This window comes from Dendrobates tinctorius, unplaced genomic scaffold, assembly GCF_039654945.1.
Source record: "Dendrobates tinctorius isolate UK_male_01 unplaced genomic scaffold, ASM3965494v1 ptg000139l, whole genome shotgun sequence".
Taxonomy (NCBI): domain Eukaryota; kingdom Metazoa; phylum Chordata; class Amphibia; order Anura; family Dendrobatidae; genus Dendrobates; species Dendrobates tinctorius.
Window position 1 is genome coordinate 6576434 of NW_027361807.1, and position 26574 is coordinate 6603007.

The window sequence follows — 26574 nt, forward strand, 5'->3', positions numbered from 1 at the left end:
TCATGATGTTTAAAAGGGCTGAATGCTTTTTTTAAAGCAAATGTTATTGAGACTTTTAATAATCTAATGATGAATGTAGAATAATTGATTGTGAAAGGTTGATCTTGATGGACGTTTGCCTTTTTCAACCTACATAACTATGAAAACGAATCCTCTTGATATAAAGGAATCTCTGTGGATAAAGAATGAGAGAATAGAAGATCATTAATTAGAAAATCACACCTTTGCTGATCGTTAATGTTTTCCAATTAATTGTTTCTAGACTACAACTTCATTGCTTTTCGAATGATTTGTTCTTCTTTTATGCATAACTGTTTTTTTTCTCTTTCTCGGTTTTCTAAATGGTAAAAGATCATTCTGTTAAATGACTTTCATCAATGCTAATCTATGCCTCCAGATATTCTGTATCGTCTGCCTGGCCTTGCCATCAACACATTCATTCCAGAATAGACCAGGCTTTGATTTTGCACTGTATTTCCATGTCATTGCCACCATGTCACCTCACTCCAGTGCCTTACAGACTGTAGGCTCCTCAAGGCATGTGTCTGTTTATTCATCTAATCCATAGTTTTACATCATAGATATAGGATGCGTGATGGGGCTGCTGACAATCCTCTGGCCTGCTCTTTCCGAACGGTAAATATAAGCGAGCATTTTCTCTGCGTAGAACCAAGTTGTCAGGCTTCTTTTACGGCACTAAAAGCAAACATGAGAAGACAGGTGAGCAAAGAGGTGGCCTGTGTTATTACTGAGCTGGTATGTTTTGCCACAGGGTGCCGGTATAGCAGAGCTACGAGGGACTGTGCATCCCACGTCAATTTCTGTCACTTGCAATCCAGCCATGTGTGCTCTAAGCAGGGATTCAGCAAGGAGAAATCAAAATGTAGATGAACAGGCTAAATGAATGTGGAATTCGGTTTATTTTAGACCTGCGGACCCCAAGGGGAGGGGAAGGCACTACGTATACATCCTTCTCTGTCACTCTCTATCACTGTCACGCTGTAATATGTGGTTATGCATAGCTGGCAGGAGATGCACCGGAGAGTCAATGCAATCTGGCTGCTCCTCTACTTCTCCACCAGCGTTTCAATGTCACTGTGTATCTGACTTACCTGATATTAAATCCTGGGCATTTCTAATTCACGTACTCGTATATTGCATTTGATTCATCCTTACCTTTAGAATATCACGTTTTGTGTTTTGTTTTCTTCATTAAGACCTCAGGAAGAATTTCGAGAAGGAGCCATTATCGAGAGAAGTGTCTTTGGATCAGGAGGTGACTCTGTTATGTCAGCCACCTGAGGGGATTCCTCCTGCGGAGGTGAGTGCTACAAATGTGTCACCAAACATTACTCCCCCGTGCGCATTTCTTTCACATATCTGCATGTCAAGCCAAGCACATAAACATTTATTCTAGCTTGTCCTCCCCGCACGTGACTTTGCTTGATTCTCTAAGGCTCAAATAGGTTAGTCTTAGATTTGTGTACACATGAGGCAGCGCTATCACGGATAACAGTCACAAACAAATTAAGAATTAATGAAAGGATGTTGGTAGGTAAAGGTATGCTGCTCAGAGAATTAATTGTCATATTGCTAGCGATGACACCGCTGCTTTGATGGGGTTAAAATTATATGATCATTTTTTGATATTGGTAAAATGTCAGTCAAGGCAGTGATGGTAATATTTATATTCAGCATTGTCAAAAGTTTTAGGCAGGCATGGAAAACATGATGAAAAGTAAGAACGCTTTCTAAAAGAAAAGTGTTAATAGTTAATTTGCATCAATTAACAAAATACAAAGTGAATGAACATTAGAGAAATCTAAATCAAGTCAATATTTCATGTGACCTCTCTTTGCCTTAAAAACAACATTAAAGTATCACTTCTACATACACTTGCGTCAGTTTTTGAAGGAACTCGCAAGGAGGTTGTTCCAAACATATTGGAGACCTAACTACTGTTCTTCTACAGCTAGGTTTGTGTCAATGCTCATATCTCTTCGTGTAATCCCATACAGACTCAATAATATTGACATCAAGAATGTGTGGGAGCCATATCATCACTTCCAGGTGTCCTTTGTTATTCTTTATGCTGAAGGTATTTCTTAATGACATTGACTGTATAGCTGGGTGGTTTTCCTGCTGATGAATACATATGGAATTAATCAGATGCCTTTCTGATGGTACCACAAGATGGTTAAATATCTGCCTGTATTTTTCATCACTGAGGACACAAAAAATGGGCAATACTGAGAACTATATATACAGTGATCAGCCAAGAAAACTTAGCGCAACAGGTGAAAGGCACATCATGCTTACTTTCCTTCGAAATCCAAAGATGTCCATCAGTGCCATCACTCAGAAATGGCAGCAATCCCTGGAATCCAGCTAAACAAATCTACTGTTTGGAGAAGCCTGGTCAAAAGTGGTCTTCATTGAAGATTTGCAGCCAAAAAATACAGGTTTGGCTAGAAAACAAGTCCAAGTGACTCAACTGTGCAAGAAAACATAGAAACTCGGGTGCAGAAAAATGTCAGCAAGATGCTATGAATTGATGAGCAAAAATGTAAATATTTTGCGGTAAAAAGAAAGCAGTTTGTGTGCCAAAGTGTGACAGAGCAGTACAATAATGAGTGTCTGCAGGCAACAGTGAAGAAAGCTGGATTTTTTTGTAAGTTTTGGGCTGCAATTCAGCAAATGAAGTTGGGAATTTGGTCAGGGATAATTGTGCTCTCAATGCTGAGAAATAGAGGTAGATGCTTATGCATAAAAAATGTAATCATGGAGGCATCTGATAAACTATTAACACTTCAATTTGTGAAAGCTTTCTTACTTTACAACATTTTTTCACACCTGCCTTGAAAATTTAGCATGGTACTGTATATACTGTATTTATATACAGATGCATCTCACAAAATTAGAATATCATCAAAAAGTTAACTTATTTCAGTTCTTCAATACAAAAGGCGAAACTCATATTCTATAGAGTCATTACAAACAGAGTGATCTATTTCAAGTGTTTATTTCTGGTAATGTTGATGATTATGGCTTACAGCCAATGAAAACCCAAAAGTCATTATCTCAGTAAATTAGAATACTTTATAACAGCTTGAAAAATGATTTTAAAATCCGAAATGTTGGCCTACTGAAATGTATATTCAGTAAATGTACTCATTACTTGGTCGGGGCTCCTTTTGCATCAATTACTACATCAATGCGGTGAGGCATGGAGGCTATCAGCCTGTGGCACTGCTGAGGTGTTATGGAAGCCCAGGTTGCTTTGATAGCAGCCGTCAGCTCGTCTGCATTGTTGGGTCTGGTGTCTCTCATCTTCCTCTTGACAATACCCCATAGATTCTCTAAGGAGTTAAGGTCAGACGAGTTTGCTGGCCAATCAAGCACAGTGATACTGTTGTTTTTAAAGCAGGTATTGGTACTTTTGGCAGTGTGGACAGGTGCCAAGTCCTGCTGGAGAATGAAATTTCCATCTCCAAAAGCTTGTTGGAATAGAGAAGCATGAAGTGCTCTAAAATTTCCTGGTAGACGACTGCGCTGACGTTAGTCTTGATAAAACACAGTGGACCTACAACAGAAGATGACATGGCTCCCCAAACCATCACTGATTGTGGAAACTTCACGCTAGACCTTGGAAATCAAGTTCCCAGAGTCTGAAGGAAGAGTGGAGAGGCACACAATCCAAGTTGCTTGAGATCTAGTGTGAAGTTTCCATAATCAGTATATGTACAGTGGGGAAAATAAATATTTGCTACACTGCCTACAAAGAATAGAGAGGTCTGTAATTTTTAGCAAAGGTACACATCAACTGTGAGAGACAGAATTAAAAAAAAATCCAGAAAATCACATTGTATGATTTTTACATAATTAATTTGCATAGTAAACTGACTTGAACCCCATAGAAAATCTTTGGTGGGCTAACTCAAGAATATTATTGATCTAGAAGCCATTGACCATGAGGAATGGGCTAAGGTTCGACTGGAATGCTACCAGAAGTTGTTGTCTGGCTATGCATCACATTTGCAGCAGGCCATAACAGCTAAAAAGTGTGACGACGCTTGTTATAAAAGGGTTGAATAATTCTGAAATGGCAGTTGTCATTAAAGTGGTATTTTCCTATGTATTTGGATAAATCATTTGCTGAATTAGTTGTATTGAGCCAATTATATTGGGCTTGCTTCATTGGCCTATTGCAAATAGCAGAAAGTTTGTAAATGTTGCTAGCAAACCTATTTTGCAATGGGGTTTGAATAATATTGATTGCAATTATGTATACACTTCTGTAGATAAAAATTACAAAACCAAGAAGAAAAAGTCATGGAATTGTGAAATCACTGGATTGATGGACATGTTGATGAAAAAATAGAAACAAATTTTTCAAAACATCTTAATTTATTCAGTTTCAAGTATGACAGCCACTTGGAGAAATACATGCACTTTCAAGCCTTCGCATGCTATCAATGAAGTTATTAATGGTTGTCTCAGACAAATTCTACAGTCTACAGTGCTGAATGCATTTGAGCACATACATCATCAAGAACCTGTGCAGGCAGCTCCATTTTCAATTGCCAACCAACAATGTGCTCAAAGAGAGACAAGTCCGGAGATTCTTCAGGCCATGGTAGCACATTGTGATCACACATGTTGCTCACAGAAACATAAGCAACATGCTACTTTGTGTTGTTGTGGTGAAAAACAGCTTCTAGGCCAGAAGTGGTCATACCTCTGTTTCCACGACTAACTTAATGCAATGCCAAGCTGTTAGTGTACCAGAAATAAAAACTAGAGGAGCCTGACTACTGTACATTAAGTTGCCCCTTGCGAAAATCCCAGGAGTAGGAACATTGAGGTGTTACATCATGATGGCCTTTTAATTGACCTCATGCCACTGCTCACAAAGGCTATCAACATCCAAAGCAAAATGGCAATGGAGGTTTACCCTCTACTGTGATGAGTTCCACTATTGTCTTTGATACAATAACAGACTGCATTGTTTAGGAGCCCATGTGCGCATTTCCATGAAGAGGCTTTTATGAAGGAAAGCTACAACATTCCTACATCTCAAAATTGTGGGTTGGTATGATATACAGTGGCTATATCTCTCTAGTCTTCATTTGTGTGTGCCCAAGTGCATTCAGCATGGCAGAACATTCCTCAACAATAGAGATGAGCGACTTTGCCTTTTTTCGGGTCGAGTCGGGTTTCATGAAACCCGACATTCTCAAAAGTAGGGTCGAACAAAATCGGCCGACTATCGTGAAAAGTCGAAGGCTGACTGAAACACGAAACCCAATGCAAGTCAATGGGGAACCAAGGTAGGCAGGGAGTGGAGGACAGGAAACACACCTACAGTGCTCATTTTAATGCCAAAAACATAAATACTTATTACTTAAGCTGGTCAACCTTAATTTACTTTATAATAATAGTGAGGCATTGAAAACTGGGGGTTATTTGGCTAAAGTTGTGGGGGGGTAGGGAAGGCTCCAGATTTTCATGGGCCCAGGTCCAAAGAGTGTCAATGGGCTCCTTTAACACATGCCACAATTCATGATCCTCTGATACGGCAGAGTAATAGCGGTATAGTACAATGAAAAATACTTCACTTCTTACATCTCATGACTGATATCCATTTTAAATTCTCCAATAGCTCCAAAAACAGACAATATATTACTCCATACAGTATTATAGCCACCGCATAGTGCGCTATACAGAGTAATGAGGCCCATATATTTCTCCATACAGAATCATTGGTCCCATATAATGTTTGAAACAGTATATGATGAGCTCCACATAATGCTACAGTATATGTTGGTCCCCATGGATGAAGCTCCACTGTGTTATGAGCCCAAATAATGCTCCATATATAATGGGTCCCATTTCTAATGCTCCAGTGCATAATGGGCCCTGTAAATGCTGCTCCAGTGTCTGATGTCCACCTTTGGAATGCTCCAGTGTATGGTGGGCCTCATATATCATTCTCCAGAGTATAGTGCTCCCCAAAAATAGCTGTCCCAACATTGAAAACAATTAAATAAGTCTCCTCGCTAGAGAATCCCTGTACTAGTCTGGACTCCTCATCGTCCCCATCTTCCATCTCACTGCACTTGGACTGTTTAGGCACAGGGCGTACAGACGTTATGTTATCGCGCTCTCTGACCAGAATGTCACTGTCAGGAAATGCGGAAGACATCACGGCGGTGGAGCAGGGAGAGGTAAGTATTTCAACTTTGCAAGTGCTGTGATCCTGAGCAAGCGGGGGGGCCCACTCGTTGGCGACGGCACTGGCACAGGGCCCCTCATAGAACGCCGGTGTGTCTGACGGCGGGTGTGCACCCCCACCATCAGAGACACTTGATTCTACTATGAGGGACCTTGTGCCAGTGCCGTTGCCAAAGAGTGTGCCCACCCAGCTGTCCAGGGCAACGGCACTTGCACGGGTGCGTGTGCCAGGTGGTGACCCCGGCCCTGTGGTGGGGAGGCAGTCCAGTTAGGGAGGTGGAAAAATTGGCATATGTTGATGTTGGACTTTCAGCAGCTGCAAATAGAGTAATTGGAGAAGTCCGCGGAAAAGGAGGACAAAAGCAAGCCATTTTTCTGGCAACCTACGTGTCAGCAGGGGAGGGTGGGACAAAATCCTTTGAAACCCATGCATGGTTCATTTTAATGAAGTTTATATCATCAACATTTTGGGTCGACAGACAGGTCCTTTTTTCTGTCAGGATTGATCCAGCAGCACTGAAGACTCGTTCAGATAACACAATAGCAGCAGGGCAAGCGAGCTCCTGTAAGGCATATTGTGCCAATTCAGGCCAGGTGTCAAGCCTACTGGCCCAATAGTCAAAGGGGAATGGCCGGTGAGGGAGAACATCGATATGGGAGGAGAAGTAGTTTGTTACCATAGTTGACAACTGCTGTCTCCTGTCACTTTCGATCGATGCAGTATTACCAGTCGTGTGAGCGGTACTTGAAAAATCAGTCCACAAAATGGTCATGAAACCCCTGTGTCCAACGCCACTTCGGCTGTGTGCACCACGAACACCATTTCCATGTTGCCCCCTATGGCTCGTCGGAAAAACATCACCGCCGCTGTGTGCTGGGAATTCCTCAAACAAACGGTTTACCAGAGTTGCTTGTTTGTTAGCCAATATTAGCTCTAGGTTCTCCTGTGGCATGATGTTTTGGAATTTGCCTTATTAGCGTGGATCCAGGATGCTGGCCAACCAGTAGTCGTCATCGTTCATCATTTTGGCAATGCGGGGGTCCCTTTTCAGGATCGACAAGGCATAATCTGTAGGGGTGAGCGATATTGCCCGATATCGTATCGGAATTCCTATTTCCGATATTGAAAAAATATCGGATATCGGAATTTCCGATTTCCGATATCAATGCAAGTCAATGGGAGAAAAAAAATTGGAATTAGAAAATGACCACTACAGTGCTATATAATGGATAAAATGGAGGGGAAACAACTCAGGATAATGGGGAAGGAGTTTGCAGAGGCAGAGGAGCAAAAAAATCGCTAGAAAAATGCACAGAGCGAAAGCTGTAGCAGGAAAACATCTTCTTAACAGCTGTGTTTTTTCTTTGGGTTAGGATTAGTTGGGGTAGGGTTAGGGTTTATGGTTAGTAGGGTTAGGGGTTAAGGATAGTTAGGGTTAGTGATTTTACATTATCAAGTTAAAACTGCCGGTGGTTGTGTCAATATGCCCTTTGACTGACATGTGTCCGCGTTCAGCTCACCTTGCTTTGCAGGGAGTTTCCAGGAGCACCACGTGGAGGAACGGATACACTCCCTTGAAACCATGCTTAGTCTTCTTCTGCTGATTATACTACTGTTATTCAGTAATTCTGCATATTGATATTCTGCTTTTGGTTCATGTACATCTGCTCCTACTCCTACTGCTTCCTAAACCTCTGTCTATGGTTATCCTGCTACTGGCTGGTCGCAGAATTTCCCAAACCCAGAGGAAATACGCAGAAGTAACAGTAGGCACAGGAACTTGAGAGAACCAGCCGGTGAGTCTGGAATCCGTATAGGCAGCAGAAATCAGTATAAGAGCCAATGGAACTAACAGGTACCAGCTGACGTTGCCAGAGGCCGATAACTAAGCAGGAGGTAACCTGTGCCAGAATGCACTACCAAGGACCAGCAGACGTTACTGGAACTCGGATACCACAAAGGAGGGACCTAAGCCATTGACTCTACTGAGAACCAGCTGACGTTACTGGAACCCAGATAAGCAGCAGAAGGTAAAAGTGCCAGTGGCTGTACTGGGCAACAGCTGACATTACTGTAGCCCGGATACCACAATGTACTAGTGACATAATCCAAAAGCACTGCCAAGAAGCCCAAAAAAACCACACAAAGATGCAAGTTCAAGAGCAAAAAAGACAGAGTCCAGGGACATCTCCATCTGTCTTCTTGTCTTGGGTCTTCTGCATCTGTCTTCCTGTCTTGTGTCTTCTACCGGAGTAATGTCTTCTTGGCAGAAGGTGCAAGAGCCACATTTGCCCCCGCAACCCGGACACAGTCTTCTTTACTCCGCAGTTGCAGCAGGGGAGGAGGAGGGCCTACTGGCACTGTCGAGACCAGCCTTGAGCGCCAGGTCCCGGAGTCCACGTAGGGGGCTCCTACACTGCCGACACCATGGATAACAGCAAACTGAGCCGGAATGATGTACGGCGGGGGCGTGGAACAGTGCGGCGGACACAACCGTGTAACGGCGAGCGTTGTCGAAACACGGTTTGGAGCAGGAGGTACCCATGCCCTTGGACACTCCCGAGAACCATCTGGCGATACTGGAACTAGGTTTACCCCTCTGGGGAGGCACCTGTGTCCACACTTCACTGCCAGGAAACAGCCAGCGTGGCTGGATCCCGCCTCTTGTGCTTCTGCCTATAGGTGTTAGGCATCTGTCGTCCTTTTTTTCCACTTTGGTCTAACGAGGTACAGCTGGCGATACTGTTGCCCAGAAACACAGCATGCTGTGAAAGTGGCAGTCACGGAAATGGGCACTAGCTGGCGGTACTAGAGCCCAGAAACATGGCATGCTTTGAAATCAGCAGTCAAGGAAATGGGCACTTGCTGGCGGTAGTAGAGCCCTGAAACACGGCATGCTGTGAAATCAGCAGTCACGGAAATGGGCACTAGCTGGCGGTACTAGAGCCCATGGAAAACAGTATGAGGTGAAAGAGTCAGTCACAGAACCAGGAGCTAGATGTTGGTAGTAAAGACCAGAGCACTAGCATAACAGATGATGCTGACAGAGCATGCATACTGCTACCAACCATGCATGTAACCTGTCTACTCTGGCCCAGGGCAGCAAAAGTCACCAGAAATCCAGGCCTGGTTCATTTTTGGGAATGTAAGCCGGTCCACATTTGCAGCAGATAGTCTGGTAAGTTGGTCTGTTAGTACATTGCCAGCTGTACTAAAGACATGTTCAGAAATCACACTGGCACCAGGACAAGCCAGGACCTCCAAGGCATACTGGCTAAGCTCGGGCCATGTAGACAACTTGGAGACCCAAAACTTGAAGGGGGCAGATCCATCCTGAAACACACTGACAGGGGTGGAGAGGTATTGTGCCACCATGTCACGGTAACGTTGCCTCCTAGTGCGTTGCACTGTCTGTGCTGATGGTGCCCGAACTGTTTGCGGGTTCAGAAACCGTTAGAACAGGTTGGGTATACTGAACCTGTCAGTAGCAGATGTACTGCTTCTGCTACCGGCTTCTGAACAGATTCCGCTGGGCCCAGGACGCACTGAGGTGCCTGCTAGTGCACGCGCATCACTGCTATGCGGTGGAAAAAGAGTACATGAGTGAATTAACCAGTGCATCTTGGTACTCCTGCATTTTACACGCCCGGTTCAACAGTGTAATTAGGCTTTGAAGGCTGTCCCAGTAACGTGGATCTAAGAAGGTGGCCACCCAGTAGTCATTTGTGTGGAGAATACGAGCCACGCGTGGGTCATTTCTCAGACACTGCAGCATGAAGTCACTCATGTGCTGAAGACTGCCAACTGCCCATGCATCGCTGTCACCAGCTGGAGGAATGTGCTCTGGCTGCTCTGCATCACCCCATCCACGCTCTATCTGACTACTAGTAGAGCGCTGTGTACTTTCCTCCTCTGGCTCATCCTCATAGTCTTCCTCATCCTCCTCGCTTGCTGTGTCCTGCCTGGACCTTTGTGAGGCACCCACAGAGCTTTGTACCAACCGGGCCGATGAAGATTGCCCGGTTGGTACAAAGAGGCCTGCAATCCGTGGAGTTGGCAGGACCCGAGCACTTGCACTGTCTACTTCAGTTCCAGGCTCAACTACATTTACCCAATGGGCGGTGATGGAAATGTAGCGTCCCTGGCCATGCTGACTGGTCCACGCGTCGGTGGTCAGGTGGACCTTGCTACTAACTGCATTTTGTAGCACATGCTTAATTTTACGCTCCACATGCTGTTGAAGGGCGGGGACGGCTTGCCTGCTGAAGTAAAAGTGGCTGGGAACGCTGTATTGTGGGATTGCAAACCCTAACATATCGATAAAGGCTGGTTTGCTCACCAGCCAGAATGGTAGCATTTCCACTGCAAGCAGTTTGGCAATGCAAGAATTCATGCCCTGTGCTCGTGGGTGGTTTGCCGAGTACGGGCGCCTTTTCTCCCACACCTGTGTGACAGATGGCTGCACACTGGATTGGGAGTGTGAGGATGCCAGCGATTGGGATGCTGATGCTGACGAAGTACAGACAGTGTGCCGCCGCACAACACTGCCTGCAGATGCACCCTGGCATTCTGGCGAGGAAGCGGGAGCAGCTGTTTGCGAGCTGGAGTAAGAGGTGGCCGCTGTGGCTGAAGAGGTGGAAGGTGGGGAACCAGCTGCAGGTGGCGAATAATCTTGGGTGTGATGCTGCCACTCCACAGGGTGCCTCTTCCTGACATGCGTCAACATATTGGTGGTATTAAGGTTGCTGACGTTCTTCCCTCTCCGCACAGTTTGTCGACAAAGCTTGCATCTGACTACTGTAACGTCATCTGCAACTTGGTCGAAAAAGGCCCATGCACCACAACTCTTGGGCGCACCCCTTATGTTCTTTAAAAGAGCCCTGCTCCTAACGGGTGCTGAAGTTGAGGGAGCCGACAACCAATTTTTCCCTCTTCCTCTCCCACGTGGACAGCCACGCTGCGCCACACCTGCAAGCTCTTCCTCTGAGCTATCCCCACTTGCTTGCTGCCCCTCAGCATGCCATGATGGGTCAAGGACCTCGTCATCTAGTACACTTTCATCAGCAGAAACTGGCAGCTGAGTTTCATCATCATCTGCTGACTGGGGTCTGGTCACTGTGGGCACTGGCCCACCCTCCACTTCTTCCTCAGACGGGCACAGTGGTTGCGCATCTGTGCACACTACCTCTTCTTCAGCTGCAGGAGTGCTGTCTGGATGGCACACAGATTCCAAGCCAACAGATTCTGAGAAGAGGATTAAGGTTGGCTCCTGGCCTCTGAATGTCTGGGCAATTTAGTGGGCGGTGAAGAGGCAGATGGGTGCTGCTCTTCAGTGGCCTGACCCAATGTGGTGGAGAGGTCCTGTGAGGATGCTGTGCTCATTGAGGTGGATTCCTCAGCTGCCATCCAACCAACAACGGTTTCTACTTGATCCTCTCTTATCAGCCTATGGCCCTGCGCTCCTAATAAGCTGCGAATAAATGACTGCTGCCGGGTGAAAGTAGGTGCTGAGTGACTTTGGCCTGCTGCTTGCTCTGGATGTGCACCATGTCTAGCTGCTGATGCACCTCTTCCGCGGCCGCCGCGGGGACGTCCCTTACTCCCTGCCTTCTTCATCTCTATCGATGGATTCAGAATGGCAAGAAAGTAATTATTAGGAATTAGTGTGCTTATTCCTGTAGGACTACAAACAGATATAAGAAACACTAATGGCACTGTATTATGATGGTGTGTCTGCTACACTTTACTTGAATCTAGTGTGGCCTACGCAAAGAGTAACGTGTGTTTGTGGTATTGGTGTACACGTTACGGTCGGATGTCACAGCGCAGTAAATGACACTGCTGTGATACCAAAAAAGAAGGATTCTCCGGGACTGGGCCAGGTGCTGTGTGGCACCAGCCACAGATGTTGTTTGGGTCCCTCACAGCACAATCCCTATATAGTGTTTAACATTTAGGAAAAAATAGGGGAAGGGGATTTAAGGGATGAAAAGAAAAGGCAGTGAGACACACACCACACAGTGCTGCAGCAAGAGGAGCTGCAGCAGCTGCAGTGAATGTGCTCTGCACTATCTCACTAAGCACCTCACTGAGAGCCTGCACAGCACAAAAAATGAAACTGAGCGGGGTCAGTGAGGAAAAAGACTGCTTCTGTAACACACAGGGGCTGCTACAGTCGCTGAAAAACAATTTGTATCGCTATAAGATCCGAGATCTCTCCCTATCTCCAACAGCAACCTATCCCTATCTGCTTTCACAGTAGAGTGAGGCTAAAATGGCAGGCGCAGCCTTTTATACTGCCTGATCACACCATCCAGCCAGCCAATTGCAGCGCAGCCCCTAGCTAGCAAGTTTGATCACCTCCTACCAAGCTTAGGGGAGTTACACAATGTTGTCAGCAATTCTTCAGCTCCTGATTGGCTCCACGGAGCGCTCAGAACCTGAAGGATTATGGGATTTCCGATATGAAAAAAATATCGAAATCGGAATTCCGATATCGCAAATATCGGGCCGATTTCCGATATTTCAATATCGGAAAGCTCATCCCTAATAATCAGACATGTGGGCCAATGTTCCAGGTGTCAATGATGCACTGCGAGTGCTGGGTGGAGGAGCACTTTCTAGCAAATCCACATCCCTCCAGTCACGCACAAACCCTGTACCTGACCTTGCCACGCCAACATTTTTTCTTGCCCCCTGAGAAGCATCATCCTCCCCAAAATAATCATCCCCATCATCCTCCTCCTCTTCCTCTTCTTCCTCCACCTCGTCCACGAGACTTCCCTGAGCAGACAATGGCTGACTGTCATCAAGGCTTCCCTCCTCCTCTTCCTCCTTGGCTGCAGACGCCTGCTCCTTAATGTGCGTCAAAGTTTGCATGAACAGACGCAATAGTGGGATGCTCATGCTTTTAATGGCGTCATCTGCGCTTACCAGCCGTGTGCATTCCTCAAAACACTGAAGGACTTTACAGAGGTCTTTCAGCTTCGACCACTGCACACCAGACAACTCCATGTCTGCCTGCAAACTGCCTGCCCGTGTATCCTCCCACAAATGAATTACAGCCTGCCTCTGTTCGCACAGCCTCTGAACCATGAGCAGGGTGGAGTTCCACCTTGTTGCAACATCGATAATTAGGCGGTGCTTGGGAAGGTGGAGCAATCACTGCAGCTTCTGCATACGACTGGAGTGTACGGGCGACCGGTGGATGTGCGAGCACAGTCTTCGCACCTTATGGAGCAGGGGTGTTAACTCCGGATAATTATTGAGGAAGCACTGCACCACCAGGTTCAAGGTGTGAGCCAGGCAAGGTATGTGTCTGAGTTTTGAAAGGGCTATGGCTGCCACAAAATTCTGGCCGTTATCACTAACTACCTTGCCTGCCTCAAGATGTAGACTGCCCAGCCATGACTCAGTTTGTCGCTGCAAGTAGTCGGCCAGTACCTCCGCAGTGTGTCTGTTGTCGCCAAAACACATCATCTTCAACACAGCCTGCTGACACTTACCACTAGCTGTTCGATAGTGGGACACCTCATGTGCAACACTGACAGCTGCGGATGGAGTGCTCGTGCGACTGCGCTCTGTGGACAAGCTTTCGCTTCTGGAGGAGGAGGAGGAGGGTCGAACGCCTACAGCGAACTGTTTCCTATACCGTGGGCTAGGCAGCACTGTCCCACCGCCGCTGTCCCCTGTGGACCCTGCATCCACCACATTAACTCAGTGCGCAGTGATGGACATGTATCAGCCCTGGCCATGCCTACTGGACCATGCATCTGTTGTGAGGTGCACCTTTCCACTCACTGATTGCTTGAGTGCATCGACAATGCGGTCTTTCACATGCACGTGGAGGGCTGGGATGGCTTTTCGCGAAAAGAAGTGCCAACTGGGTAGGTCATAGCGTGGTACTGCGTAGGCCATGAGCTCGTGGAAAGCTTTGCTTTCAACCAACCGGTAGGGCATCATCTCTAACGAGATTAGTTTGTCAATGTGGGCGTTCAAAGCCAGTGTACGCGGATGAGTACTTTCTTGTCCTACTCAGAGTCTCTGGTAGAGTGAGCTGGACTTGAGAGCTGCATATGGTGGAACTAGCGGTGGACATGGCGGACTGAGAGAGGGTTGGTGATGGTGTTGGTGGTGTTGCTGATGGCCTAGATTCAGTCTTTCGTAGCAATAACATTGTGATTCCATGACTGCTTTGCCCTTGCGATAACACCTCGACATTTGCTGCTGGTGGTGTGCTAACTGGTGGGCTTACAGTGGGGGAAGCGATGTAGCGTTGCTGACTACCTTCATTCGAAGCAGGTGCACATGTGGTATGAGGTTTGGTTGTCCGTCCACGCTTGCAAGTGCATGGTGGTTAAATGTCTAAGCATGCAACTGGTATTCAAATTTCTCGGCTAAAGGTCTTTGCGCACTTCTTACAGATAACTTTTGTCTGATCATTAGGATTTTGTTCAAAGGTGTAAGGTGGTATAGTATGCGGGAAGGGGCACCTGAGTTTCATCAGGGTCTGATTCTGCCTCAGTACACTGCGAGGACAATGTAGTGCTCTGAGTGAATGTACCAGCAGAAAAATCTAGCAGTGGCTGTGCATCAGTGCACTCCATGTCAGATTCATCTTGGACTGAGGAATTCACGATTTGACTTGCTAACCCAGGCATGGTAGTGTGGCCTGCCACATCCTTCACTTTTGGTAGGGGTGAAGGACACAAAGAAAGGTGTTGTTCCTGACCAGGAGCCTCCAATGACGACTCAGTGCTTTTATATTTTGAAACTTCAGAAGAGGAGGCGAGAGAGCTGGAGGCTGTGTCAGCAATGTAAGCCAAAACTTGTTTCTGAAGCTCCGGCTTTAAAAGTGGTTTACCGACTCCCAGAAAAGAGAGCCTTCGAGGCCTTGTGGAGCCAGACGATGACGCAGGCTCAACACCTCCTGCCTTAGGTGCTATTGTGCTTTTGCCACTACCAACAGATGCAACACCATCACCACCACCATCGATACCAGCTGGCAACCCCCGCTCACTTCCATGGCGTCTTCCACCATACTTGCTCATTTTTGTGAAAATGTACCCAAAATACCACCAGCTATATGGTACTGTAAAACAAGGTAGAAGATTTGAGGATACAGAACTATTGTCTCTGGCCCATGAGAGATTACACCTCAATGTAACAGACTGAAATTGGATGGTGTATGACAAGGTGTAGGGTGTCTATAGGATTGGTGAGAATTTGAATTTCACTATAGATTGAGGATGCAGAACTATTGTCTCTGGCCAGGTAGAGATTACACCTCAATGTAACAGGCTGAAATTGGATGGTGAATGACAAGCTGGAGGGTGTCTATAGGATTGGTGAGAATTTGAATCTCACTATAGATTTGAGGACGCAGAACTATTGTCTCTGGCCCAGTAGAGATTACACCTCAATGTAACAGGCTGAAATTGGATGGTGTATGACAAGGTGGAGGGTGTCTATAGGATTGGTGAGATTTTGAATCTCACTATAGATTTGAGGACGCAGAACTATTGTCTCTGGCCCAGGAGAGATTACACCTCAATGTAACAGGCTGAAATTGGATGGTGTATGACAAGGTGGAGGGTGTCTATAGGATTGGTGAGAATTTGGATCTCACTAGAGATTTGAGGACGCTGACAATGATGCTCTCAGTCCAAGTATGGACGCAGGCAGCCTAATAAGCAGGACTGCTGCGCAGTGCACACACAAAAGGGTGGAAAAATGAAGCCTTGGTAACTGTGCAGAAAAGAGGAAGAAAAGTATGTTTGCTTTTAAAAAAGCAGTTTGCACAGCAGTGTGCAAACAGCAATGCAGCTATCAGGGAGCCTTATAAGGCAGCCTAATAACCAACAGAGCTAATGCACAAAAATAGAGCCTCCCCTGTCACTGCACACAAAGTGTTGTGTTATAAGTGGAAATCGCTAACAGCAGAAGCAGTTTTTTTGGTTCTTCTTCCCTGCCTAACGCTCTCCCTACAGAATCAGCAGCAGCTCTCCCTATGCTAAGATCGGCATAAGTAAGATGGCGGTCGGCGTTCACGCCCTTTTATAGAACCTGTGACGCAACACAAAGCCAGCCAATCACTTGCACGCCCTTCTCAAAGATGATGGTGACCGATGCCTATGTCATCGCTTTGCCCACAGTATGCGTCCTCCATCATTGGCTGAAAAAGGGCGCTGGAAACATCTTTTGAAATGAAACTTTGGCGCTCTGGTCGCCGACCTCATGGCCGACCTCACGCTATGGTCGGATTTCATTTCATGAAACCCGACTTCAGCGAAAGTCGGCGACTTTTGAATATGACCGACCCGTTTCGCTCAACTCTACTCAACAACCATTAATAACCTCACTAATAGCATACAAAGGTGTGTAAGTGCGTATAGCACTTATACACTGTACTGAATAAATCAAGATGTTTTGCACATCATTTACATGGGTACTGATCCTTTGATTTCCATAATTCATGACGTTATCTTCTTGGTGTTGCAATTTCAATGTTGAGGAGTGGTTTTAATACCAAAGTGAGAATAATAGCCACCATAAATCGTTCCACTGCACTCATCCAGCATTTCTTTAAAAGTGAGTCCCTATCTTATTTACTGTACTATGTGTGAATGAGATCTTGAAGAATTAAAAGTATACTCCTGGTAAATACAAAATTATTGTAATGCTCATACCTTCATAGAATATTAGGATCACTTGAATAGTGCATTTTTCCATCCTCACAGTAGCTGTAATTCTGTGATGCTGGAGCTGCTCCTTGGTGCTCCCCCACCCTTATGGGATGTTATGTCACTGTTCGGGGGCGTGGCCTGCTCCTGGTTACTAGCAGCAGCCAGCCCCCTATACCATCTGCTTGTATTTAGTTTGATATCAAGGGGCATGGTGGGGGCATGGCCTGCTTCCTGCTAAATGCTGCCAGCCCCTAATGATCTTTTATTCAGTCCGATATCAGGAGGTGTGGCCTGCACCCCGATGCTAGCAGCTGCCAGTTTCCTGACAATATTTGGTTGTATTCAGATCTAGATCAGGGGGCATGGCCTATTCCATGATCTAGATCTGCAGTGAAGGAGATATTATCATGGCTGCTTTTAGGAGCGGGGAGTAGTTCTGATGTATTGAATTTTTTTCTCGTCACGCCGTTTAGCGATCGGGTTAATTCTTTTTTTATATTGATAGATCAGGCGGTTCTGAATGCAGTGATACCAAAAATGTATATATTTGATTTTTAAAAAAATTGTTTTATTTTGAATGGGGTGAAAGGAGATAATTTGAGCTTCAATTTTTTTTGTTAAATATTTTTAAAAACAACTTTTTTTACTTTTTGCATGCTTCAATATTTTCCATGGGATACTAGAAGCTGCAGTACTTTGATCGCCTCTGCTACATACAGGCGATGATCAGATCACCTGTGTGTAGCAGAAATGCTCACTTGCTATGAGCACCGAACATGGGGTAGCACTCATAGCAATCTGGCAATGACAACCATAGAGGTCTGCTGCAGACCTCTGGTTGTCATGCCGACCCATAGGTGACCCACGATCATGTGATAGGTACATCGATGGGCGGGATTAGCAACCCGCTTCCGGTAAGCTCAAGTTAAATGCAGCTGTCACAGATTGACAGAGGCAGTTAACTAGTTTACCAGCCGCTGGTGGATCGCGATTCCACCACGGCTGTTGCGGGCACATGTCAGCTGTATAAATCAGTTCTCATGTGCACAGAAATGTGCGGGCTCAGCACATGAGCCCGCATCAAACAGTGGGAGTCCAGCACTGGAGTACTATTACCAATATTGGAAAGGGGTTAAGCCAAATGCTTTCTTCTACATATAAATCCATTAACTTTTACTGAAAGTTCCAGTGTAACAAAATGCAAGTAGATTTCTACCATTTTCCTCATTGGAAAAAAATACACAACATCCCCAAACCATTGTCATGTGCATGAAATAGAAACTACTAATTAGATATATTCTTACCTGCAATAATAGCTACCAAAAACTGATATCGATCTTTTACATTACTTTTGAATATGCAACTATTCTTCATAGAGTTTAGACTTTAGCTCAGAAACACAATAAAATAATAGGTATTCATCTGTAACCCTCCCACCTCCAGGCCAAACTTAATGTGTGCCATTTCTAATACTGGTGTCTTCTTATGCCATACAGAGACCTTTTGGCACCAGGTACATTGCAACTGATACATCTGCACCCCCTGCAGCTGCACTCCTTCATACATGAATAATTTCATTTAGGTCCTGCCGTTGCATGACTGACTCAAGTCAGGAAGAGTTAAGGGGGTTTTACACATAGCGATATCGCTAGCAATATCGCTAAAACGTCACTGGTTTTGTGACGTTATAGCGATATCGATAGCGATATCGCTATGTGTGATACTTACCTCCGACCGGCTCCCCCGCTGTCCATCGCTGATCGCGCGAGAATGTCCGACTCCATTTCTCGTCGTCAGCTTCCTGCTGGGGCTTCCTGCTGTGACGACGAGCGACGCGTGGAGGCGGGCGGGAGGACGTCAGGATCGCTGTGTGTGAAAGGTGAGTATCGTGCGCTGCGTCGCTGCTGCATCGCTGTGAGATCTGCCTGTGTGACAGCTCACTAGCGATCATTTAGCGATGCACTAGCGATCCTGACGGGGTCGGATCTCTGGTGCATCGTTAAATGTAAACGTTGCCAATCAGTGGTAATCAAGAGAGAGCTGGTTGGCAAACAGAGCGCAATAGGGTTTTATCGGATGGTAAAAGAATGAAGGATATGCAAAACTTGTTCACCTCATGTGGTTGTGAACCCACAATACTTTTTTAAGCATTAAAACCAGTTGCAAGTCACGGGTCAAAAAAAAAAGAGTATAATAAAGGAATAAGGAGGTGGTTTACAGCGCTGTTGATCGAGTTCCACAGATGAATCCGGGCACCAAGGACATCCATTCTTCTTCAGGATACTGGTTTTTACTGGGGTTCTTTCAGGAAGAAGTTGAATAACTTAGAAACTCTGAGATAATAAACAAAATGCACGTTTCTTCATCATAGGTGTCCAGATTCTTCCGTGGAACTCAACCAGCTGTGCAGAAAACCACATCCTTATTCCTTTATTGTAATCAATGGTCATGGCAATATAATATAGAGTGACAGAAATTGTTACCACGGCTGGTCAGAAATGGGATCTCCAGGAGTGGACCCTCTGGACCGTGGCACCGAGGGGCCCCGGGCGAGCTGCCAGGTGGAGCCGACCCCTACACAGGGATCGTTAGGAGCAGGCCCAGGGGTTCGGGTACCACGATAGCCGATACCGAGAGGGGCGGCTCAGGGCGGACTGGAGTGGGAGTTCAGGACTGAAGCATAGACAACAGGACAGAGCAGGAACACGGGAGGACTGGAGTAGGACTGGAGCGTGGATAGCTGGATGGAGCAGGAACACAGAAGGCAGGACTGGAGTAGAACTGTAGGACTGGAGTGTGGATAGCAGGATTGAGCAGGAACACCGGAGGCAGGACTGGAGTAGGACTGAAGGACTGGAGTGTGGATCGCAGGATGGAACAGGAACACCGGAGGCAGTACTGGAGCAGGACTGAAGAACGGGAGCGTGGATGGCCGGACGGTGCAGGAACACAGGAGGGAGGACTGGAGTACAGATAGCTGGGCCCACGGAGCACCGGACTGCGGGGATACTGCAGGGACCACGGATGGCAGGACTGCGAGGCTACTGCAGGAATCACTGAAGACAGGACTGTGAGACTGCAGAGAGCACACAAGGAAGCAGATTTACATAGAGCCCGGCAAAACCATAGCTCATACATTACAGTGCAAGGAAAGCACCATTCAAATATTCCCTACAATATAATATAGAGTGACAGAAATTGTTTCCACGGCTGGTCAGAAGTGGGATCTCCAGGAGTGGACCCTCTGGACCGTGGCACCGAGGGGCCCCGGGCGAGCTGCCAGGTGGAGCCGACCCCTATACAGGGATCGTTAGGAGCAGGCCCAGGGGTTTGGGTACCACGATAGCCGATACCGAGGGGGGTGGCTCAGGGCGGACTAGAGTAGGAGTTCAGGACTGAAGCATAGACAACAGGACGGAGCAGGAACACGGGAGGCAGGACTGGAGTAGGACTGTAGGACTGGAGCGTGGATAGCTGAATGGAGCAGGAACACAGAAGGCAGGACTGGAGTAGAACTGTAGGACTAGTGTGTGGATAGCAGGATTTAGCAGGAACACCGGAGGCAGGACTGGAGTAGGACTGAAGGACTGGAGTGTGGATAGCAGGATGGAGCAGGAACACCGGAGGCAGGACTGGAGTAGGACTGAAGGACTGGAGTGTGGATAGCAGGATGGAGCAGGAACACCGGAGGCAGTACTGGAGCAGGACTGAAGGACGGGAGCGTGGATGGCCAGATGGTGCAGGAACACAGGAGGGAGGACTGGAGTATAGATAGCTGGGCCCACGGAGCACCGGACTGCGGGGATACTGCAGGGACCACGGATGGCAGGACTGCGAGGCTACTGCAGGAATCACTGAAGACAGGACTGCGAGACTGCAGAGAGCACAAAAGGAAGCAGGGCCCGGTGTGCTAGAAAACACAGCTATCAGGCGCCTCCCTCAGGGGAAAAGGCCTGATATGGCCCTGTCTGGTCTGCCATTGGTCAGTAGGTGCTTCCGGGTCAGGGCATTGCCAGAGCACAAGTAACAGGAGGGAGGCAAGGCCGCAGCCTATGGCGCATGCGCATTGCATGCAGAGACCCCGTCAGCCACGAGCCTGTCAGAAGGGACTGCCGTGGCTGTCGGGTGGCGGGGGCTGCGGCGTGGGAGCGGAGGCCGGATGAGTATGCAGAGGCGGCATGACAGAAATGGAGCAAACTCTCAACAATTACTCACATGTGTGAATTCTATGCCATGTTCCTCACCCAGATGGGTGTTTCATCCTCTTCTTCAGGGGGCGTCCATGGCGACCATTTTGAAGTTGGCCATTTTGGATCCAACTTTATTTTTTCCAATGGGAAGAGGGTCATGTGACACATCAAACTTAGGCTGGTTTCACATTAGCGCATTTTCAGCGCGCGCACGGCCGGGGGTAGCTCCGCCCCCGAGCCGGCTCTCTGCCCGGCGTGCCCGCCCCTTCCTTGTAGCGCCGCCTCCTAGCGGACAGCGGCGCCTGCGATCGGCGCACCCTATCTTTAGCATAGGGTGCGCCGATCGTGCGCAGGCCGTGCGCTAGTTGCGCTTTGACCTGCACTGCGCACTTTTGACGGTGCGCCATGCGCGCCAAAATCAAACTTTTCGGATTGCAGGCGCCGCTGTCCGCTAGGAGGCGGCGCTACAAGGAAGGGGCGGGCACGCCGGGCAGAGAGCCGGATCGGGGGCGGAGCTACCCCCGGCCGTGCGCGCGCTGAAAATGCGCTAATGTGAAACCAGCCTTATTGAGAATTTCACAAGAAAAACAAAGGTGTGCTTGGTTTTAACATAACTTTATTCTTTCATGAGTAATTTACAAGTTTATGACCACTTATAAAATGTGTTCAAAGTGCTGCCCATTGTGTTGGATTGTCATCAAGAGAATACCAAGAGTGTGCAAAGCAGTAATCAAAGCAAAAGGTGGCTACTTTGAAGAACCTAGAATATAAGACATATAGTATTTTCAGTTGTTTCACACTTTTTTGTTAATTGTATAATTCCACATGTGTTAATTCATAGTTTTGATACCTTCAGAGTGAATCTACAATTTTCGTAGTTATGAAAATAAAGAAAACTCTTTGAATGAGAAGGTGTGTCCAAACTTTTGGTCTGTACTGTACATGGACTGCTCAAAAAATAAAGGCAACACTTAAACAACAGAATATAACTCCAAGTAAATCAAACTTCTGTGAAATCAAACTGTCCACTTAGGAAGCAACACTGATTGACACTCAATTTCACATGCTGTTGTGCAAATGGAACAGACAACAGATGGAAATTATTGGAAATTATCAAGACACCCTCAATAAAGGAGTGGTTCTGCAGGTGGGGACCACAGACCACATCTCAGTACCAATGCTTTCTGTCTGATGTTTTGGTCACTTTTGATTGTTTTGGTTGTGCTTTCACACTCGTGGTAGCATGAGATGGACTCTACAACCCACACAAGGGGTTCAGGTAGTGCAGCTCATCCAGGATGGCACATCAATGCGCGCTGTGGCAAGATGGTTTGCTGTGTCTGTCAGCGTAATGTCCAGAAGCTGGAGGGGCTACCAGGATACAGGCCAGTACACCAGGAGACATAGAGCGGCCCGTAGGAGGGCAACAACCCAGCAGCAGGACCGCTACCTCCACCTCCTACCTGTGCAAGGAGGAACAGGAGGAGCACTGCCAGAGCCCTGCAAAATGACCTCCAGCAGGCCAAAAATATGCATGTGTCTGCACAAACAGTTAGAAACCGACTCCATGAGGATGGTTTGACAGCCCGACTTCCACAGTTTACATACCCCAGCAGAATTTTTGCTTTTTTGGCCTATTTTCAGAGAATATGCATGATAACACCATAACTTTTTATCCACTCATGGTTAGTGAGTGAAGCCATTTTTTGCTAAACTACTGTGCTTTCTTTTTTTAAATCATAATGACACCACAAAACATCCAAATGACCCTGATAAAAAGTTTGCATACTCTGGTGATTTTTGCCTGATAACATACACAGAAGTTGACACAAATGGGTTTGAATGGCTACTAAAGGTAACATCCTCATCTATGACCTGTTTGCTTGTTTTGCTTGTAATCAGTGTGTGTGCATAAAAGCTGAGTGAGTTTCTGGCATCCAGACAGACTCTTGCATCTTTCATCCAGCCACGGACGATTCTGGATTGGAGAAAAAGTTTTGGTGTTATCATTCATATTCTCTGTAAAAAAGGCCGAGAAAGCAAAAATTCTGCCGGGGTTTGTAAATTTTTGAGCACAACTGTGTGTATATATATATATATATATATATATATATATATATATATATATATTATGCAGAAGATGCAGTTATCAGAGGCCATGGACATGCAGTGTTTGATACCTGTGTTTCCTGTGTTCAGATGAATGCAAAATTGGTAGCATATGGACAGCGCACTGACAAATGCAAGTCAATGGTTCACAGGAATGTTTTAACACACAGAATAATGGACTGCTTGTAAAAAGTAAAAATTCAAAGCATGCACTACTTTGATGCATTTGGCAGATTAGACTCGATAATTATAATTCAATGGGTGCTCAAAAAACAGATCACATACTTGTTACTATTTGTATGCCGTACAATTTTCATAAATCCATTATAATTAATATGATAGGAAACTGTATCCTTTATTTATTATGAAATTGTGCATGTAAAAACTGTATGCCAATACGCAAGAAATGAATGGACATACAGATGGGACACGGAAGTAAAAAACAGACATACAATGGCACGTGGATAAAAATGAACCAAATTAATACATGATGAGCTAAGTAATGTTTATTACATATAAACATAAAATATCATACAAAAATACAAATATTACATATAGCAGAAAATTTTAAAACCGATGTGTGAAGCAGCCAAAATGAAAGTGTACACCACACAGTACAAAAACTAGCAAATGCTAAAAATGCAAACAAAAGGAAGTTGCTAAGAAGTGTATACCAATGACCAGCTAATTATTGTGTTATGTGTTAAAGTCCAAGATAAATCTAAAAATGCATATGAATGCAAAAAAGTGCAAACAAAACTGCAAAAAAGTGCAAAACCAAAAGAGCATAGTAGCCACAGAATGAGTTAAAGAGTATAATGGCTCATGGACAGCTAAACAAGTCTTATACCTTGGAAAGAAAGTAAGATATAACCAATATGAGAAGTAGGCATCTAAGCAACTAAGGCATTAAAGCAACACATAATAGTTGAGGTTATGTATTTACCTAAGTGTGGAGTGACGTAAAAGATCCCCAATGCGCGTTTTGGCACCGTGCCTTCTTCTTCCCCCAGGCTCGGCTCCAAACGCTTTATAAGGTAGACCAGAGGTCCCCAATGTCAGTCCTCGAGGGCTGAACCAGTGCAGGTTTTCAGGATCTCCTTAGTATTGCACATTAGGTAATGATTCCAATCCATGTGCAATAGTAAGGAAATCCTGAAAACCTGCACTGGTTCAGCCCTCGAGGACTGACATTGGGGACCTCTGAGGTAGACCAATCCAGCCAACAATGGCAGGTTTGACTGACTTTTATCTAATATGTATGGGGGCCTTTAGTAAGCCTAAGCTTACAGTTATTGCTAGAGTACTTCATTTTAGTTTTAGCTCTTTTTTTAGGGAATAAACATGGTCTTTTTCTCATGTAGTTAGACCTTGACATTAACCACATATAAATAGAGATTTTGTTTATGCAAATTCCAGTCTTCTGTTATAGATTACAGAAGGCATTCTTTTCCACAAAACAAGTAGACATTATTTCTTTTATGACAGATAAAAAGTCCCTGACACTCGACAAATATGGTTTCAAGTACACAGGAAAATGTCTGTCTTTCTGAATACGCTTTGCCAGACTCTCTGACACTAGTTTAAAAAAGAAAGGATTGCAACTCAAATGTGTAATCCATGGAAACAATCTTTTTAGTGATACATGAGAAAGTGACTATGCATCCTCTCTAAAGTAATGGGATGCATGCAGACAATTCTTTTAAAGTAAGAGCACTGAGGCAAACTCTGGTATTTAGAAATTCGCTCCAGAACAACGGTGCATAAGAATCGTCCTACTATGAGAAGAGTCAATATGGATAGACAGGGAAAATATCAATTTGCAAGAAGAACATAATGCTGTATAGCATGCTAAAACTCTTGTAGGTATGGCATTCTGGCCCACAATTTGTTAGGTTGCTGCATTATTTATTAGTATACTTTATATCAACATTTTTGTCAAAAAGATTTATTACAATTTTACTTAAAAAGAATGTGCGGGCCTGCCTTGATTGGAATCTTTAGAATTTGGGCCAATTTTATGGCCCAAATTCATCTTTTTCAGGCAGTTTCCACCTGGAACACATAAAAATCGCTCAATAAATGTTCAAAATAATGAACACATGCACAGCAATGTCAAAACAACATTGTTGTGCATTTGTATAATATTTATTGACTTTTTTTAACTGCTTTAGGCTTTGAAAGCTGTAAATTGGCTAAAATAACTGACTAGTCCATTTTTCAGATGGCTTCTGCTTGGTAGCCATGTAAAATTGACAATAGAGATACTCATGGTCGAGCTGCTGTCCGGTTACACCCTAGCACTTTACAGGAAAGCAGTGTCTCTGTCCGAGTGTGCTGTAAGGTGGGGGGTGCATAACACTCACTTGTAAGCCGCAGGCCTCTGCTGTTTCCAGGCCTTCATCTCCAGGAGCTGCCACACACAACTCAGGGGACACCAAATTCATTACAACAAGCAAACGTTTTCTGGTCAGTTCAAGTCCATCAGGGTGTAACATGTGAGATAGGGCATAGCACTACTTACTTCCTTAGTACAACACATCTTCAGTCCTATCACTCATTCATAATAGACTATCCCTAGGTCCACTGACTCCGTCAGCCTCAGGAATTTCATATTCACTGCAGCAGTATACCCGAGATCCACCACCTTCCGTCTACTCCGATCCCTGGCCATCTTCCACTGTACCCCAGAGGACACAATGTGCCCAGCAGTCCATATGCCAGATTTAGGTCTCCGGATGCAACAGGGGTATCCACTCATAATTCCAGTAGGGCTACATACTGGCCCTAGCAGCCCACTGCGCCTGAACTTGACCTTGTCACGGTACTTTCCTATCTGACTCACTACCAGGAAGTGGGCTAGTTCTGTCTATTAACTATATCCTATCCTATAGACTAAACCTATTGTCCTTATATTATGTTCTATGCGATTGCTAAGCCACTTAACTATATGAACAGTACTTATCCCTAGTCTAATCCTGTGCTTACCCCTGCGCTAGGAATTATTCACATTGTACATTAACACTTTACATTACTTATGTACTGTACATTACCATCACACAACATGTAAAAACGCATGACACTGTTCACATAGCATAATTATTGTCTTCATTGCTGGAATGCAGCAGAAATGATTTGGAATAGGTCTCTGTGAGTTTTTGTAGCAGTTTCTGAGGTGGATTTTGGATAGTATCCGCTCCAAAATGTGTGTGAACATTCCTTACCAGATGCTGTTCAGCCCTATAGATGTCACAGTCTATTACTGATAGTGGCAACTTAGTCATTAAATCCTGGAAAGGGGTCCATTTAATGGGCTAAAGGTCACCCCACCCAGCCTCACCCCTTCTTAAAGCTG

General features: G+C 45.6%; 1 protein-coding gene across 3 annotated transcripts in view; it reads left to right on the top strand.

Moving 5' to 3' along the window:
- Positions 1–26574, top strand: part of UNC5A (unc-5 netrin receptor A) — a 614615-nt gene that overhangs the window by 449858 nt on the left and 138183 nt on the right. For all 3 annotated transcript variants that reach the window (XM_073544983.1, XM_073544984.1, XM_073544985.1), the window contains exon 4: positions 1218–1321. In XM_073544983.1, coding sequence (XP_073401084.1) covers positions 1218–1321 — 104 coding nt within the window. The remainder of the gene's footprint in view (positions 1–1217; positions 1322–26574) is intronic.